The following is a 20,490-nucleotide window of genomic DNA, read 5'->3' on the forward strand; positions in this document are numbered from 1 at the left end:
AGTGCCAAAATGTTGCAAGTCTTTATTGATCAGTTACCAGAAAAATGACATTCAGTATGGTAGATAAAGTTCCAAGCTGTGAAGTGGTGCACTTTGGAAGAACTAATACGGAAATACAATATACAAATAATGGCTTGATTTTGAAAGGTGCAAATAAGCAGAGACTGGGGTGTCCATTTGTATAAATCCTTAAAAGAAATTGTTGGTTTAAAAAGAATGGCTTAAACCGAAGACTACATGAAAAGCTGGTGGAAACTAATTTCATAAATTTTAAAACCGAGTTGGATGTGGGACTGAGCATGACTCAAAAGGCCAGCATGTTGACTGTTAATGTTTAGCTGCATATACCACTAAGTACTTAGTCCTAAAAAATACATTATTTGAATCCAAAGTTGTTGCAGCTCAAATTTTCTCTGCTCTTAGTTTGCTGTGTAGGATATAGCAGCTATCTTTCTATTAAATCATTCATAGAGACCCATACTTTAATAAAAGTACATTTGTGTATACTGGAGAGAATTTGGCACAGTTGTCATTGCATAAGCTTTATTCCTCATTATCCAGCTGAGTAAATTTCATATGGTTACACGATTTCAGAGTAATCAGTTGTCACTTACACTTGATAAATGTAAAGTTTTGATGCATGTAAATATTCTTCAAAAATAGAAAATAGCACTGGTTTTATAATTATGACTTAAAAGTACCCTCTTATATTGGAGTAACACAGTATCATCAGCCAGGAGGATAGAAAATCTTATTTCTCTGCTGAGAAACACTTCCATTTGTGTAGCAGTTTTGATGTAAAAACTGTTCCAAGTGTTTAATTTGGTAGAAGCAAAATCTAAATCCAGTCAAAGAATTGATACAAAACCTTTGTTAAAGAGGTGGACTTTGAGGAGGTGATGGGGTTTAGGCAGGAAATTCCAGACAATGGGATTTAAGCTGCTAAAGGCACTATGACCAACAGCGGGGAGAAGCAGCGATGTACAAGCGTTCACTCTTGTCTACTATGCCTCAGATTGGTGTGATCTGATTTTGTACCTGTACTTCTCCCAGACAAGTGCCCAGTATAGTCTGAAAGTTGTTACTTATGGGACAAGTTTATGTACTCAAAAAGAAATTGGATTCCAGGAGATGAATAAAGTTACAATAGACTATCAGTACAATTTAGGTGCTTAAGGTATTGTATCATCTTTCAGATCGGTAATTCTGTTTTCGTGGTGATACCAAAGTACGCACTTTTATCAACTCCACTTTGAAGCTGCTTTATTCACCATTTCATATTCTGAAAATCACCAGCTAGTTCTAACAAACATATTTTATCCATGTCACCTTTCCCTCTGGTCAGTTGTTGAAAGAAGTCTATTTGAAAAGACTGATGGAGGGAATTAAATTGTGTAGAATGTAGGTAGGTAGGAGGGATATTAAATATTTTGTATCAAATCAAGTTGCATTGAATGAGTATTTCTTGAATTCTTGGGATAAACTCTGGATACTTTTGATCCCTAATATATAGAATTGGCATCGGCAACAATCTTTAGTTTTGCTTCTTCACAGCAAATAAGGGTTTGGGAAGGAGGAGGATTGTAATACTGTACTGACATGCCAGATGCAATTTTAAAAAGCTACGTATGAAATTATATCCACAAGGAAGTGAAATAAGGAACAGGAGTTCATTCAGTGGAAAGAGCATGGATGAGTGAGCTGCTTAGAATTCCAATTTAATAATCTGAAAGTTAAGTATGGGGAGAAATAATTCTGAATTGGCTAATTTCAATTTCACAGTAAGAGTAAAGAGAACAAGGGGAAATAATTATTGTAAATTTGTACAAACATTGGTCAGGCCACAGTAAGCAGTCTTATCACCAAGTTAGCAAAGCCATAGAGCATATATCACACAGATTCACCAAAATGATGTCTGTGATAGGAAAGCAGTTAAAGAAGCTTGATCTTGGGACTGATTTCACTCCAAGGATAGTTTTGAACACAGAAAAGCTATTTCCTCTGGGGATTATACATTTAAAATAGTCACTGAAATACATCATGCAGTGGGTTGTTAAGGAATGTAATGTTTTGTTGCAGTCTTTCAGACAGGGGCTATTACAATTTTAATTATTTGCCATAAGTTGAAAAGAAAAATAATTCTATTTGTATTGCTTTAGTAAAGATCCACCACATGCACAATGAATTGAATAGCCCTGTTCTATGTTCTAAATGTGAATTGTCTTTATCTCTTCAGAAGTTAGTGAACATGTGTTGTAATTCCAGAAGTTTGTTCTTTTGAGTTTGTTTGCTTTTATTACAGTCCAGCTATTTTTTTTCCAAGCAACATTTATTCTCATTCATCCTAACTACTACTTCACATTCTAAACTCTGTTGTGATTTATAACTGATGGTTCTTAGTTTTAGATGAGCAGTGGAATATTTGCAATTTATAAGAAATGAGTGACAAATTCAGAGCTGTACTGAACATAGTAACAAAATAGCAAGGACAAAAATCTACAATAGAACAATGAGATACTATCCTGTCCAGAGTATGAGAAAAGCACTAGGCAAGTCTGAACAGTTATAAAGGGTACAATTAATGTTAATGAGGAGCTATCAGAGTCTAAAGAGATGAGCAAGAATATCAATGGACAAATGATGGAAGTGATGCTAATTCAAAAGAGCCAAAAACATTCATTGAAAAAAACAAAATTGTCAGTACCTGAAAGAGCAAAGAACAAATGAACTGGCACGGATAGTGTGCTGCATCATGTCTCAAATGTCCTAAAGCATTTCTTACACAACAAAGTGCTTTGCAATAACATATGGCACCTTATTTTGCATAAAATAGATCTCAAATGGCAACAAGCTGATTAGCTGGTCAATCTACTGCAGTGGTATTGGTTCAGAGAGAAGCATTGACTTGATCTTCAAAATGCTTTATTCAAATAATGTTACGGAGTCTCAAAACGTCCAACTGAACCACTGAAATAGGTAAATGGATTCTCAGTTTAATGTTACATTTAAAGGACAGTTTTTGGTAATATAGTAGTCGTACGAGTGGATTGAAATAGTAGCCAAGATTATCTAGACTTGAATCCACAACGTTCTGCTTTGGACATGTTGCCAACCAAGAACACTTGATCTCTGGTTATTATTATAATTGCATCAACGATCAATTTTTAAGAAATAAGTGAACAAGTTTCTGAAAGAAAATAAAAGCCCAGTGTTTAGAAGGGTTCCATTTTTCAACTTAAGGCTAAAATTATTTAATTTAGTTTGTACAACTACGTGCCATTTGTTTTGTCTGTCATGTTATATTAGTAATTTTATGACAGACAGAACTATTAGTCAACCAGATTGTAAAATAAATTTGGCTTATTAGGCTCAGATCAAATATCGAACTTATATACAATCTTTATACTTCCAGCAAGAAAACAGCTAATAACACCCCAAACTCTTAGCTGCTCCTTAGGTTTTGCATTGAATCATAGTTTCCAAATGAATGGCAACTGTAGCACCCACAACTGTTTTCGTATTTCCTGAAATTGCTACAGCACCATAAGTGGCTATAAAGGGAAGTCATCCCATATCTTTTCCCACAGCCTTGAATACTATCACTGTACCCGAATCATTTTTTGAAGTTGTTAAACTAAAATAATCAAAGGTAGATTTACAGTTTACATGCTACGTAACTAAATGATTCAGTGAACTAGTATGTCACAAATCATTCCCAAAGTGTATCAATTATATTTGCTTTAGGCAGAGCAGCAATCTTCAAAGATACAAAAGTAAGCCTTGTTTAACACAACACTCTCATAAGCAGTCTGATTTCTTTCAAATAAATAAACATAATTCACGGCACGATTTGAAAATAACTGAGATGAAACTTAAGATAATTTGAACTTTTTTTGTTGCATTAAACGGAGGGCGACATTTCTTTCAAGAGTTCTTATCAATGACATCTCTCTCCAGAAGAAGAACACTCATCTATCCAAGCTCAAGAGCAAGGAATTCTTAGCTGCAGGCTGCATTAATGTTATGGCCAGAGACCAGTAAGAACAGGTAAAGGCAAAATTCTTGCTTCAGCTACCCCTAAAAATAGAAATATTTAAAATTAGAAAACATTCATACTTTTCAAAAGTCCACCATCAATAGAACAATATTTTAAAAGTTTAAATATTTTTAAGGATATGAGCACAGTAGAGATGCACTCAATGTGGATGTTGCAAGATACTGTCTTCTTTCCAGATTATTACCAATTAACAAAACAAAAATCAACAAAAACCCTTCATATCCTACATAATCTGAATATTCATTTCAGTAAACCCTAAATGGATTGACTAACAAAAGCTCTCATCAATTACTTAATATCAAAATTAAATTTAGATCATTGCATAAAAACAGGCTAGTTGCCAAAAAGCATAATCTCTCTACATTTAAGTCATATCACCCAAAAGAAGCAAAAAACTCTCTCTGGTGTGAATGGCCATGATAAATGAAACAATACTTCAGTGAACACATGTCACTGCTGCCATCAGTCCACAGTAGAATCCTTGGCCCAAGCAAACATGAAAATGGAAGCCACGAGGGAATAGACAGATGTTGACCAACTAAAACTATGCAAACTCAAGGCAGAAGCTCAAAATCTACTGACTTATGGCCTTTAAGCCACATGTCATAACCACTTTCAGAACAATAAGTCAGTATATTATTGAGTACAGATACATTTCACTCCTTTGGATGTAAACACTTTCTAAATATTCTTAAATCAACCATTTTATTTATTTGTTTCATCATTCATTCTACATAATTAAGACCTTCAAAGGTTGATTATAGCAGCTTTCAAAATCTGTTGTAGCTCTATAATCCTGAAGACAGTTTTACATCTGGATACTTGGTGCTATCCAAAAGGGTAAGAATTCTACAATACTTGTTGCTCGCAAATTTCCAGTGTTATTTAACTTAGAACATACCAAAATATTTTCTATAATCTAACTTCAAAATTTTCATTTAAACTTATTTGCTTCAACTGAACCACTTTATAATTGCTCATGTTCTAAACAAATTCTTAAAATTTTTTTTTTTCAAATTAAGGGGCAATTTAGCATGGCCAATCCACTTAACCTGCACATCATTTTGGGTTGTGGGGGTGAAAATCACGCAGACACAGGGAGAATGTGCAAACTCAACATGGTCAGTGGCCCAGGGCCAAACCTGGGACCTCGGCACAGTGAGGCTGCAGTGCACTGCACCAACATGCCGCCCGTAAATTAGGAACAAATTCTTTAAGTACAGTGAAGAAACTTAAGGAGATGGATTTCAGTTTAAATTTTAGAAGAAATTCAATGGAATACAAGATGGATAACTGGATTTGATGTAAAGCACTGGCAGCTTAGTTAACATACATCATGATAAAAGTTAAATTAACGCCAAGTCAGATTTGAAGATCATAAGTGCTATTAAATAATTTCTTAATTCCAAACAATAATCAACACTTGATACATCAATAGCAACTCATTCAACTGTTTTAAACAGTGTAGTTAGTTAAATGTCAAGTCACAAATTCCTCAACTGAGCAGTGCAAGGAGTTACTGGTTCAACATCTATATGACAGAGTAATAGAATACAATTCTGCATGCAATTGGTTTCATCATATACACATCATTTAGGGAACATATGGAGTGAGGTCCATATGGCTTCACCATAGGAAGTGAAGGAGTGTGTTGAGTCATATTAAAATAAATGTTAAATAAAACCCAAACTGAAGAACTACCAGCACATAAATCTAAATAAAAGAATTCACATTTTTTCTTGCTTCACAGTATCAATTTAAAAAGCCCATTTTTAAACCTGAGCAATTTGAAAAAAAAACACTTACCACAATGTTGGGAGGAAAAATTCACTCAAATGCCATTTCTTGGCTTTTTCTTACACACCGAGCAACTTTCCTCTTAAATTCACCATTAGGATCATCTCGCCATTCTTTCTATGTGAAAGCACAAGATCGTGGTTAAAAACAGTCCATCCAACTATGAGTGAAATAGCTGGCTCAGCAGACACCGTTTTCGCCAATAGAAGTTGTATTTAATTTGGTGTCTCTGCATTTCTCAAACCCCAAGCTCAACAATAATGTGGAGTTCTTCTTCCAGCATCTGTGCATCTTCTTTTTGGTCAAGATTCATTCTTCCTCTGAATTTAACCCTGTTTTTTCAACCTTCTCTATCCTCGTGCATTTTCATTCAGTTTGCTGCTATGGTATTAGTCATGTCGATTTCCTTGTTCCCTATTATATTCTTCATCCAGGATCCCTTTGTCTTATAGCCTTCTATTAACTGTTTCTATTCAAACATAATCAAACCTGCTGACAAAGGGGGTATTGTTATTGTACAGTGGTGAAAGGGTCTCTACCTGGCTGAGGCTGAACACCAACTAGCCTGCTAAATCTTCCCATCTCCCTCTGGACCATGATCTGCCTATCAAACTTTCATTTTCAAGAGCACTGTAGCTCCTACTATTGCATTGAAACAGCAAGTTGGCATGCACTTTTCCATAGGTGCATGCATGATGCCACTAACATCATCATTTGGCACCTATTGTCTCCTGAAGACTCACTACCCAATTGTTCACCCCTTTGTCTGCCCTGCTCATTGCTATCCACAAGTTCGGAACAATTCAATAAATAAAACTTGTGTCTTAAATAATAATAATCTTTATTATTGTCATAAGTAGACTTACATTAACACTGCAATGAAGTTACTGTCAAAGCCCCTAGTCGCCACATTCCAGCACCTGTTCAGGCACACGGAGAATTCAGAATGTCCAAATTACCTAACAGCATGTCTTTTGGGACTTGTGGGAGGAAACTGGGGCACTCGCAGGAAACCCATGCAGACACAGGGAGAACGTGCAAACTCCACACAGACAGTGACCCAAGCCGAGAATCGAACCTGGGACCCAGGAGCTGTGAATTGAACCTGCTACCCACTGTGCTACCGTGCTGCCCCTGCTACCAATATGTATCTTAGCTAATCAATTCTATTTCATCGATGCAGGCAGAAAACACAGCCTTTCAAGAGTGTTACTAGTCATAACACTTCCAAGATCACATTTCCAGTGCCTCCAACCTTCTCATTGTTCGTCCCCCTGCCCATTTCTACTTCCCCTCCAAGATATACACAATGTGTTCCGGAAAGCATTTTACAGTTCCTCCTGAACTAATTTCCTTCCATCTGAACTCTTTTTTAACAGCTTCTAAGCTTTTGTGACTCTTCTGATGCCCTCTCCAACTTCCAGTAGCTCTGATGGGTGGAGGCAGGTGATGATATGGAAGTGGCAGTAAAAGGTGGTGAGGATAGTAAGCAGTTGAGAGTTTGAAAAAGTGCAGTTGTAATTGATATAGAACTGAAGGTGGACAGAGGCTGCAATGTTAGGGAAATGGTATTGGCGATGGAGAAAATATATGGTCAGAAACAATTGGAAAGGTCAGTTGTAATTGACTTGGGAGATTTTCTGAGAAATACAGATGCATGCAGGGTTGGAATGGACTAAGATGATAAGGATGATAATACAACAAAGATGGTCTAGTTAATGAGTGAGGTCATGGGAATAGAGCTGCTGAGGAAATGGCATGTTGAAGGGTGGCAGTGAAAATGGAAAGAAGGTTTATTTATGACAATGAATTCAAAAGAAAGAAGGGAAGAGAAGCTCTGATTGAGACTAAATCATTGAGGATGAACAATCACCTCGAGCAGCAGCTGAGGGAGTAAAGGAAGGAAGACAGCTCAGACAGATTTAGGGTGGAGCTAGAGAGCAGATAGGAAATGAGAACTTTAAAGGAGAAGCAAGTTGATATTTAAGCAAGGTGAGTGTTCAAAAGAGAAGTTATCTTTAATAAAGGCAAAGGGTGTCAGACAAGCAATACAACAAAGATGTTATTTATAATATGTACTATTCACAACGGAGCCGGTTGACCATCACCCGGCCCTCTCTCTCTCTCGGTTCCTATCTGGCTGACCTTGTATATAACATAGTATCAGCTCTGTAATTAGTAGGGGAGCCCATACTCCTCAAGCCACATGGGGAAAAACAACCCAGCCCCATGTGTTCTGTGCAGGTTATTTACAGTACCACAGGAGCAGGCACGGCCCAAGCAGTGACCTGGTTATAACACCATCACCACTGAGTTTGGGCAAGACATCTTGTGCCAAGTGTGGGCAGGTGAAGAGTAAAAGATGACCTGTAGCCAAGTTTCAATTAAAGCCAGCCACCAGGTTATAATGTAATAATTTAAAGTAAAACATGAACCATAAAGACTTGTCCAAACAGTGGAGGAAAATGCAAAGGATAATGATTGTGGATCTGATAGCAATGTCCAAAGGAGAAATAGTGAGTAGGGTTAGCAGGTCAGGGAACTTAGTCACATCCATCATTTCCTTCACAGGTAGAAGTAATGATGTTGAAGGATGGCTCTATCAATGTCTGGAAGGAAAAAAACAAGTTAATATTTTCGGTGTAGAGTTTTCATTGGAAGAGTGTTGAGCTCGAGGTCCCCATTCAGACCTCACCTGATAGTTTGTTTGCTTGCTTTTCAGAGCTGCTACGCATTTTCAGCATTTCTCTCTCCTCGGTTTTATCACCATTTCATTTTTTGTGTGTTCCTTTGTTGTTGTAATGCTATTCCATTGCCTCATGATCTTTGACAGAACAGTTGCCTGCAGCTCAATCAACTCATTAATTTAATCTCTGGAGCGGAGTAAATATTTTTCTCCCCATTAATATAATTATTGTACATTATATAATTATATTTATTCAGGTCTGTCAAAGGTTTGCACACAAAACATTAACTTGTGTTAAGTACACAATTAACTGGGAATTACCAGCATTTTCCATTCTTGTTTAATTTCCAGCATTTGCAGTGTTTTGTTTTCTTTTTACCCAAAATTGCATTTCTTTAAAATGTTAGCCACTTTAATAGCAGTGTTAGAATGTGATCCTTCCAACTGTACTTATGGTAATCCTACACCTACTATGCTCTGTTATCTACATGGTTATGTAACTAAGCAGCTACACCAAGCAACAAACAACTGCCCAAATGATGTAGAAATTATACAAATTATTATATCCAGCTACTGGAGGATAAATGGAAATGGTAGAATAGATATATTTCATGTCAAGACTCTTTGTTTTAGCGCTTCAGAAGTGTAGCATACTCTCATTTTTGTATGAATACATGTACCTCCCTGGTTGCCATCTGTCATACTTAGACTGCATCTTTCTGCAGCATTCTAAACTGAAACATATCCAAGTACCACGAGAGGAATGAATGCAATGAAACCCAGATAAATCTAGTCTATGGTATTTCCAAAAGTCTGAAGTTAAAATTTAACAACTTTTCTGGAGACGCTTTTGATCAAGTAGGAAAATGTATTTCTGTTTCAGTTACTGGAGGACATAAATTTAAGATCAACCCCAGGAGAGTGAAGAGAAAGGGTAGAATTTAATTTCGTCCAAGGATTTCTGGAACCCCAAATGAAACAACTTGGAAGCAGAATCCATTACGGCGTTTTAAAAAATGCAGAGGATGCATATTTGAGAACGAAAAGTAAAATTGGCATGATCAATAGGAGAGGGAAATAGGTCTGTGGATAGCTCTTTCAGAGAACTGCCATGGACACAAGTAGACTGAATTGCCTATCTGTGCTGCAAATTTCACTACAGGATGTAGTGTGTAATATGATAATTACTAAGTTTCTGCAGGCACTTCTAAATGCTAGTGACAACATTATGGGAGGACAAAATGCCTAGGTGAACAGAATTAACTTAGTTTGGGAATGTGAAGTCATAATTCAACATCATCACTGCACAACATTTTTGGTATTATGAAAATATGAAAAGTGGAAAAACCTGGAATTGCTGCAATCATTTCACATGCAGGATGATTGAAGGAGGATCACACTGGAACAGGGCTTTGGAAAGGTCAGATACCAGTGGTGATTGCACATACATTTTTAAAATTCAAGAGCACTTTTTATTAAAAGTTCTGATAGGGCGGCACGGTAGCACAGTGGTTAGCATTGTTGCTACACAGCGCCAGGGACCCAGGTTTGATTCACGGCTTGGGTCGCTGTCTGTGCAGAGTCTGCACATTCATCGTGTCTACATGGGTTTCTTCCCGGTACTCCGGTTTCCTCCCACAAATCCCGAAAGACACGCTTTAAAAAAAAATAAATTTAGAGTACCCAATTCATTTTTTCCAATTAAGGGGCAATTTAGCGTGGCCAATCCACCTAACCAGCACATCTTCTGGGTTGTGGGGGCGAAACCCACGCAAACACGGGGAGAACGTGCAAACTCCACACGGACAGTGACCCAGAGCCGGGATCGAACTTGGGACCTTGGCGCCGTGAGTTCGCCCTCAGTGTACCCGAACAGATGCCATAATGTGGCGACTAGGGGATTTTCACAGTAACTTCATTGCAGTGTAATGAACACTAATAAAATATATATATTTTTTAAAGTTCTGATCACTTTACTTTGTGAAAAGTAAACTCTTGCACTAATTCTACTAAAATACTTACTGCAGCATCAACATTAGCGGGTGAGTCACTGTTGGGGTCAGCTAACATAGAGATGACACTGATGAGAATTGTCTCTACAGTGTGAATGGGCAGCCAACGCTCCTCGGGTTTCTCATAACCAAATTTATCCTCACCAGGCTCATGCAGAATTGAAATGCACACATCACCATTCTTGGCAACTGTAACAATAAACAATGATTTTAATTATTTTCCCAATTGGTTAATTAGTGACAAAACAAAAGCAAAATACAGTGGATTGTGGAAATCTGAAATAAAAAGAGGGAATTATGGAAATACTCAGTAGATTTGGCAGTATCTGTGGAGAGAAACAGTTAAGGTTTCAGATTGTTCCCCATCATCAGGTCACAGATCTTAACTCTTTCTCTCGCCATATATGCTGCCAGACCTGAGCATTTCCAGTAATATCTGTTTTACAGCTAATTAATGAAATGGACAGTCGATATTTTAACAAAATTGTCAGAGATAAATCTACTCAAATTAACAGTTAATCAAAATACATTTATACAGAATGTGACACAAACCTAGCTGTCAGGAAAACGCTAGAGCCTATAATTAAAGGATAGGGTAGCTGAACACCTTGAAAATTGTCAGTTGATCAGAGAGAGGCAACATGAATCTTTAAAAGGTAGATCATGCTTGATGAATTTGATGAACATTTTGAAGCGATGACTAAAGTAGTAAACAGGAAAATATCTACTTTTTAAAAAACTTAGACTTTCAAAAGGCATTTGAGACTGATTACTAAAGTTAAGCTCCTGGTACTGAAAGCAGATTATTGACTTGGTTTGGAAACTGGCTGAGTAGAAGGAGAGAGAGAGTAAGGATAATGGGTGGATGCTTTAATGGGCAACTACTGACTAGTCGTGTCCTGCAAGGATCTGTGTTGGGATTTGAACTATTCATTATGCTCATTAACAATGTGGGTGATGGGATAGAAAACACATTCAGCGTTGCCAATGACTCGGTATTGTAAGCAGTAGATGAAATGGTGAGGTTATGCGTTTTGGACCTAAAAAAGGGTAGAACTCGAAATGGTGAAAGCTAAAAACAGTGGTCCAAAGAGACTTGGCATCCAGGTACACAGATCATTAAAATGCCATGAACAGGCCTAGAAAATAATCAAAAAGGTTAATGGAAAGCTAAACTTTGTCTCAAATCCCTTAATATCTTTGGTCTTCTATTTCTCTAGATACAAAGGTAGGTGTCTGGCACTAGGTCACAGATCAGCCATGACCTCAATGAATGGCCGAAAAGCTCAAGGGGCTAAAATAGCCTATTCCTATTAGATACTGCAGCTTTAATAAAACCTTCAAGCATAGCTCATCATTTAGGGGAGACTGGGTATGCCCTGTGCTTTTATACTGCTCCAAGTAGTTTGTGTAAGCTTATATTGTAAAATACATCCTCAAATGTTTCTATAGGGCAGCATGGTGGCACAGTGGTTAGCACTGCTGCCTACAGGTCACTCTATCTGTGTGGAGTTTGCACATTCTCCCAGTGTCTGCGTGGGTTTCACCCCCCACAACCCAAAGATATGCAGGGTCGGTGGATTGGCCACACTAAATTGCCCTTAATTAGAAAAAAATTATTGGGTACTCTAAATTTATTTTTTTTAAATGTTTCTATAATATATCAGTTCATGATTATTGGGGTATTATTCTAGATTCAAATTTCTATTTGTGGGCAGCACGGTGGCGCTGTGGGTTAGCCCTGTTGCGACGAGGTCCCAGGTTCGATCCCGGCTCTGGGTCACTGTCCGTGTGGAATTTGCACATTCTCCCAGTGTCTGCGTGGGTTTCACCCCACAACCCAAAGATGTGCAGGCTAGGTGAATTGGCCACGCTAAATTGCCCCCTAATTGGAAAAAATGAATTGGGAACTCTAAATGAAACCATGACACCATTGCTGGTTTTCATCCATTTTGTGACCCAGAGAAGCAAATGAGTTGCTAGAAAAGTTTGTCAAAGGACCTTATCCATCTAGTAAATGTTGATTCATATTAAGTATCTACAGTAATTGAGGTCACAAGGAAGACTGCACCTCACACTATGCTACCACTTAGCAGCAGAGGATTGAAATGTTACAGAATAAAACGGCACAAAAGTCTCTTCATCCTCCCCTATCCCCAAGTGAAGGTTTTAAAGCCGACAATATCATCAATTAATAAATCAATACTAGATTTATAATTTTACCATTTGGATGCCAGATTTCTGTGATGAAATTCATCTTTGGAGGCCGCAAAGGGTAATCATTAGGAAAAGTCAGATGAGCTTTGAAGAATCCACCCTCACTAGGGAAAAGAAGAAATGAATTGTGATGAATGACAATTGTATATAACTGATCAGAAGGGAAACAAGATATTTAAAACTAAAATTGTAAAAACTTTACTCTAACATGGTTGACCAACAGCATGGGAGAGTAACAGCTTCCAAATCAGCTTTTCAGATATTAAGAACATTTCATTGTCAAGGTTTAGTGACAAATTGTGGTGAGGTGGTGGCATAATGGTAATGTCACTGGATTCGTAATCCAGAGGCTCTGGACAAGAGTTCAAATCCCACCATGGCAGAATTTAAATTCAATGAATAAATCTAGAATTAAAAGCAAGCCCCAGGAATGCAGACAATCAAACCAAGGGGTAATTTAGTGTGGCCAATCCAGCTACCCTCCACATCTTTTGGGTTGTGGGGGTGAGACCCATGCAGACACTGGGAGAATGTGCAAACACCACACGGACAGTGATTCACGGCTGGGGTCAAACCTGGGTCTTCGGTGCTGTGAGGCAGCAGAGCTAACCACTGCGCCACCGTGCTGCCCAAAAACCATTGTTGATTGTGAAAAAACCCTTCTGGTTTGTTAATGTCATTTAGGGAAGGAAATTTGCTATCCTTACCTGATCTTGCCTACAGATGATTCCAGAACTACATACTCTTAACAGCCCTCTCAAATGGCTGTAATAACCTGATATAAAGTGTAAAAGAAATGAAACAGGATGAATCACCTCGCATTGACATAGGTACAAAATGAAGATAGTCCAACTCGGGAAGGGGCTATACTGGACCTGGTATTGGGGATGAGCCTGGCCAGGGGTAGAAGTTTCAGTAGGGGAGCATTTTGGAAACAGTGACCACAATTCAGTAAGTTTTAAAGTGCCTTTGGACAAGGACAAGTGTGGTCCTAGGGTGAATGTGCTAAATTGGGAGAAGGCTAATTATAACAATACTAGGCAGGAGCTGAAGAACCTAGATTGGGGGCAGATGTTTGAGGGTAAATCAACATCTGACATGTGGGAGGCTTTCAAATGTCAGTTGAAACAAATTCAGGACAGGCATGTTCCCGTGAGGAGGAAGGATAAATATGGCAAATTTTGGGAACCTTGGATAACGAGAGATATTCTAGGTCTCGTCAAAAAGAAAAAGGAAACATTTGTCAGGGCTAGAAGGCTGGGAACAGACGAAGCCTGTGTGGAATATAACGAAAGTAGGAAGGAACTTAAGCAAGGAGTCAGAATGGCTAAAAGGAGTCACGAAAAATCATTGGCAAATAGGGTTACGGAAAATCCCAAGGCTTTTTACACATACATAAAAAGCAAGAGGATAGCCAGGAAAGGGTTGGCCCACTGAAGGACGGGAGGGAATCCATGTGTGGAGCCAGAGGAAATGGGTGAGGTACTAAATGAATACTTTGCATCAGTATTCACCAAAGAGAAGGAATTGGTAGATGTCGAGTCTGGAGAAGGGTGTGCAGATAGCCTGGGTCACATTGAGATCCAAAAAGACGAGGTGTTGGGCGTCTTGAAAAATATTAAGGTGGATAAGTCCCCAGGGCCTGATGGGATCTACCCCAGAATATCGAAGGAGGCGAGAGGGGAAATTGCTGAGGCCTTGACAGAAATCTTTGGATCCCCACTATCTTTAGGTGATGTCCCAGAGGACTTGAGAATAGCCAAAGTTGATCCTTTGTTTAAGAAGGGTAGCAAAGATAATCCAGGGAACTACAGGCCAGTGAGCCTTACATCAGTGGTAGGGAAATTACTGGAGAGAATTCTTACTTCCAAATAAGTAAGTGGCCGTATTAGCAAGAGGCAGCACGGTTTTGTGAAGGGAAGGCCTTGTCTCACTAACTTGCTCGAGTTTTTCGAGGAGGTCACAAAAGATGGTTGATGCAGGTAAGGCAGTGGATGTTGTCTATATGGACTTCGGTAAAGCCTTTGACAAGGTCCTTCATGGCAGACTGGTACAAAAGGTGAAGTCACATGGGATCAGAGGTGAGCTGGCAAGATAGAGACAGAACTGGCTAGGTCATAGAAGGCAGAGAGTAGCAATAGAAGGGTGCTTTTCTAATTGGAGGGCTGTGACTAGTGGTGTTCCACAGGGATCAGTGCTGGGCCCTTTGCTGTTCGTAGTATATAAATTATTTAGAGGAAAATGTAACTGGTGTGATTAGTAAGTTTGCGACGACACAAAGATTGGTGGAATTGCGGATAGCGATGAGGACTGTCAGAGGATGCAGCAGATTTTCCCAGGGTAGAGGGGTCAATTACTAGGGGGCATAGGTTTAAGGTGCAGGGGGCAAGGTTTGGAGAAGATGTACGAGGCAAGTTTTAAAAAAAATTACAGAGGTAGTGGGTGCCTGGAACTCACTGCCGGAGGTGGTGGTGGAAGCAGGGACGATAGTGACATTTAAGGGGCACCTTGACAAATACATTAATAGGATGGGAACGGAGGGATACGGACCCTGGAAGATTTTAGTTTTGACGGGCAACATGGTCGGCGCAGGCTTGGAGGGCTGAAGGGCCTGTTCCTGTGCTGTAATTTTCTTTGTTCTAACGATAATGATAATGACCTTGAAAATCCTTCCCACTAATATCTGGGACCTTCTGCTAAAACTGGGAGAGCTGTCCTATAAATTTGTCCATCAACATCCTGACATTCTTATTCACCAATTCACACCTTACAATGTTCCAGACATCACCATCACCAATTTTGGGTATGGCAGGACCGACCCAACAGAGGTGGTGGCACAGTGATATACAGTCAGGAGGGAGATGTCTTGGGAGTCCTCAAAATTGGCTCTGGACGTCATGGAGTCTCGTGTCATCAAGTCAAACATGCGCTAGGAAACAACATTTGGCCAGCCCAACTCAGCTGATGAATCAGTGCTCCTCCATATCGAACACCACTTGGAGGAAGCTATGAGGGTGGCAAGAGCACAAGTTACTCTAGGTGGGTAATACAACATCCATTAAAATTTTTTTTTAAAAAGTGGCTTGGTAGCAGCACTACTGACCGAGCTGGCCAAGTTTTAAAGGACAAAGCTGCTGGGCTGGGTCTGTAACAAGTAGTGAGGGAACTAACCAGAGCAAAATACCTACTTGACCTCATCCTCACCAATGTCCCTACTGCAGATGATTGTATTGATATCGATGGGAGTCACTACCATACAGTCTTCGTGTCTTCACATGAAGGATACCCTCCATTGTGTTGTGTGTCGGAAATGGGGTTCTGGAGCAGTACACTGAAGAACCAACTGGGGTTTGAACTATTTTAGATGAGTATTATGCAATGAGAAATGGTTAATTAATAACATTGCTGTAAAGGAGTCTTTAGAAAATAGTGATCATAATATTATAGAATTTTAAGGTTGAAAGTGATATAGTTCATCCTGAAGTTAGGGTCTTAAAGTTGAACAAAAGGAAACATGAAGGTATAAGGGGAAAGTTGGCTAAAAATTTGACAGTAGTCAGGTATTGGCTGGTCTACAACAAATATACATACCTGTAAGTCATAAACAATAGGGAAGATAAATCAAATGTGACTAACAACAGAATTTAAAAATTGCATTAGTTCAAAGGAAGTGGTAATACCGGAAAAGTGGCAAGCCCAAAGATGGGGAGCAATTCCAGAAAGGAGGACCAAAAGCTGATAAAGAATACAAGCTAGCGAGAAAAAGATTGACTGTAAACACTTCTTTAAGTATGTGAAAAGGAAAAGAAAAGTAAGGAAAAATGAGGGTCTGTTACAGGCAGAGACAGGAGAATTTGGAATGGGTTATAGAGAAATGGTAGAGAAACTAAATTACTTTGCGTCTGTCTTCACATTGGTATACACAGAAAATCAAATCTTCCAGAAATAGGAAGGAATCAAGGGACTTGTGAAAATAAGGAACTGAAAGAAATTAGTATTAAAGGAGGTAGTATTTTAAAAGTGAATTGAAGGTTTGAATCCTAGAGAGTTGAAGAAGGTGGGTATAGAGATAGTGGATACATTGGTAACTATCTTTTGAAATTCTATAGATTCTGGAAACATTCCTGGAGCCTGGAAAGTAACAAATAGCACTATTTAAGATGGAGGGAGAGAGACAACAGACCTGTTAGATTTGACCTCTATAGTAGGGAAATGAAGGATATGGTAACTGCACACTTGGAAAATAATTATATGATTGAGCAGAGTCAACATGAATTTATGACTGGGAAATCATGTTTGACAAGCTTGAGTTTTTGAGAATGTTACTTGTTGCATAGAATCCATAGCTAAAGGAGAATCAGTGGATATGGTGTATTTGGATTTTCAGAAGGGTTTTGATAAGGTCCCACACATGAGTTCAGTAAACAAAGTTAAAGTGCATGGGTTTAGGGGCAATATACCAGATGGATTCATCCTGAAGCCAAGGTCTTAAAGCTGAACAAAAGGAAACCATGAAGGCATGAGGGACAAGTTGGCTATGATGGATTGGCTACAAATTTGACAGTGGTATTGGCTGGTCTACAATAAATATCATTGCTGTAAGTCATAAAAAACAATAGGGAAGATGAATCAAATGCGACTAGTAACAGAATTTTAAAATTGTATTAGATCAAAGGAAGTTAAACAGAGCATAGGAATAAATAGATTATTCTTGGGTTGGCTAGCTATGACTAATGGGGTACCGCAGCGATCACAACTGTTTACAATTTATATGAATGATTTAGCTCTGGGGATCAAATATAATATTTCCAAATTTACTTATGACAATGAGATGGGAATGTAAGTTGAGGAGGATGCAAGGAGGTTTTCAAGGGGACTTGATCAGGATAAATGAATGGGCAAAAACGTGGCAGATGGAATATATTGTGAATAAGTGCGAAATTGTCCAATGGTAGAAAACAGAAAGAAGCAAGTATTTCTCAAATGATGACAGGTTGGGGAGTGTTGATGTCCAAAGGGTGACTAAAAGCTAGCAAGTAATTAGAGAAGCAAATGATGTGTTAGCCTTCATCGCATGGGAATTTGAGAACAGGAGTTTAGATGTCTTTTGCAATTGTATAGATTCTTGGTGAGAGTGCACCGAGAGTACTGGGTACAGTTCTTCTACACCTTTCTTATGAAGAGAGGTTGAGTAGGTTGGGCCTGTGCTCATTGGAGTTTAGGAGAATGAGGGGTAATCATGGAATTTATAGTGCAGAAGGAGGCCATTCAGCCCATCGAGTCTGCACCAGCTCTTGGAAAGAGCACCCTACTTAAGCCCACACCTCCACCCTATCCCCGTAACCCAGCAACCCTAGCTAATCCAAGGGCAATTTACCATGGCCAATCCACATAACCTGCACATCTTTGGACTGTGGGAGGAAACCGGAGCACCCGGAGGAAACCCATGCAGACACGGGGAGAACATGCACAGACAGTGACCCAAGCGGCAATCGAACTGGGATCCTGGTGCTGTGAAGCCATAGTGCTAGCCACTGTGCTACCATGCAGCCCTATCATATGGAGACGTATTTTTTCAGGGGGCTCGACAGAGTAGATGCTGAGAGGTTGTTTCCCCTTTATCAGCTTTGACAAAGAGTAATTCAGACTTGAAATATTAGCTTCCTTCTCTCTCCGCAGATGCTGTCAGACCTGCTGACATTGTCCAGTATTTTCTGTTTTTGTTGCAGATTCCAGCATCCACAGTAATTTGTATTTATCAATGGTTAAATGGCCTATTCCTGCTCCTATGTTCCTCCCATCTAAATGGAATACATTTCAAACAGATCTAGCAACTCAAAACTGGACATATATGAGGCAGGTAAATTGTATTCAACCAAAATTTGTAACTTCATGGCTCGGCATATCCTCCACTGTACAATTGCCATCAAGCCAGAGGATCAATCCTGGTTCAGTGAAGAGTGCAGGAGGGCACACCAGGAGCAGCACCAAGCATACCTAAAAATGAGGCGTCAATCTGGTGACACTACAATACAGGACTACTTGCATACCAAAAAAAAAAAAAAGAGGCAAGCAATTGACAGAGCTAAATGATCTCACAGCCAATGGATCTGATCCAATCTCAGTAGACATCCCTGCAAAATCCAGTAATGTTCAGCAATGATATTAAGGGATACGGGCCAAAGGCAGGTCTTTGGACTTCGGCCACAGATCAACCATGGCAGGACAGGTTTGAGGGGCTGAATGGCCTGCTCCTGTTCCTATATAAATACTATATCTACAAGGGTAGGTCAAAGGTGGTGCATTTTGCAACGAGTAACTCACCTCCTGACACTTCAAACTCTATCCACCATCTATACACAGCGCAAATCAGGAGTATGATATAATACTCTCCACTTGCCTAAATTAGTGCAGCTCCGACAACTCAAGACGTTCATCATCATCATCATCAAGGCAGCCCACTTGATTGGTACTGCATCCACCACCTGAAGCATTCACTCACTCCACCACTGATACACACTGCTTGCACTGCAGCAACTCCCCAAGGCTCCTTCAACAGCACCTTCTCAATCCACAATCTCAACCATCAAGGTGGTCATGAATAGAAGATGCATGGGAACACCCTCCCCAACAGCACTGTGGGTGTACCTACAACAAGAAGGTGGTTCACTACCACCTTCTCAAAGGCAATTAGGGATGGGCAATAAATACTGGCCTTGCCAGCAATGCCTATATCCTATGAAAAATGTTTTAAAAATCATAATAATGTTCCTCATCAAACAATGGGTTTAAAATAAATGGCCTTTAAATGTGGACAATGTCCTTGTAACATAGTGCAAGTTTATTTTCCAGGAAACTTGCAGTAAGGAAAACACGAGACGAGACGAGGGTGACCTCTAAAATCCATTGACAAGATACCAAATACAGAATATGCCTTGGAAACAATGAGAATTATTGTCATCTTTACATACTTTTAACCAGCAAATTCTCATGGTTACAGGTTACACAACAACAGATATCAAAAACTGAGCCTAAAGCAAACTTCGTTTAGATTGTTTTAATAAAATACCCACAGATTTTCTCAGATTATAAAATCACCTGATTAAATAGTAGAGCCTTATATTTCATGACTGGGTTTCAATTATTTATAGGTAAACATGCATTTTTTACAGTTAAGAATTGTTGGAGACAGGGGGAGGCAGAGATAGTGGTGGCGCTGGATGCGGAGAAGGCCTTTGATAGAGTGGAGTGGGGGTACTTATGGGAGGTGTTGGGGAGGTTTGGATTTGGTGAAGGGTTCATTAGATGGGTAAGGCTGCTATATGAGGCCCCGATGGCGTGCGTGGCCACGAATGGGAGGAGGTCGGAGTACTTCCGGCTTTACCGAGGGACCAGGCAGGGTTGCCCCCTGTCCCCTTGTTGTTTGCACTGGCAATCGAGCCACTGGTGATGGCGTTGAGGGATTCAGAGAGGTGGAGAGGTTTGGTGCGAGGTGGGGAGGAACATAGGGTGTCGTTGTATGCCGATGACCTGTTACTGTATGTGGCGGACCCGGTGGGAGGGATGCCGGGGGTGATGGTGTTGCTAGCTGAGTTTGGGACCTTTTCAGGTTATAAACTAAATTTAGGCAAGAGTGAGGTGGTTGTGGTGCACCCTGGAGACCAGGAGGAAGGAATTGGTAGGCTCCCGCTTAGGCGGGCAGGGGAGAGCTTTCGGTACCT

At 39.6% G+C, this 20,490-nt stretch overlaps 1 protein-coding gene across 1 annotated transcript in view; it reads right to left on the reverse strand.

The window, feature by feature from the left end:
• Window positions 1-7: 7 nt before the first annotated feature.
• The window catches only part of ube2g1b (ubiquitin-conjugating enzyme E2G 1b (UBC7 homolog, yeast)), a 46,796-nt gene continuing 26,313 nt past the window's right edge, over window positions 8-20,490 (reverse strand). The window contains exons 3-6 of the mRNA XM_038789114.1: window positions 12,776-12,873; window positions 10,563-10,741; window positions 5,864-5,971; window positions 8-4,077 (exon numbers count right to left, since the gene is read on the reverse strand). Coding sequence (XP_038645042.1) covers window positions 5,885-5,971; window positions 10,563-10,741; window positions 12,776-12,873 — 364 coding nt within the window. The 3' untranslated portion in view covers window positions 8-4,077; window positions 5,864-5,884. The remainder of the gene's footprint in view (window positions 4,078-5,863; window positions 5,972-10,562; window positions 10,742-12,775; window positions 12,874-20,490) is intronic.

The sequence above is a fragment of the Scyliorhinus canicula genome, chromosome 1 (genome assembly GCF_902713615.1).
Source record: "Scyliorhinus canicula chromosome 1, sScyCan1.1, whole genome shotgun sequence".
Taxonomy (NCBI): domain Eukaryota; kingdom Metazoa; phylum Chordata; class Chondrichthyes; order Carcharhiniformes; family Scyliorhinidae; genus Scyliorhinus; species Scyliorhinus canicula.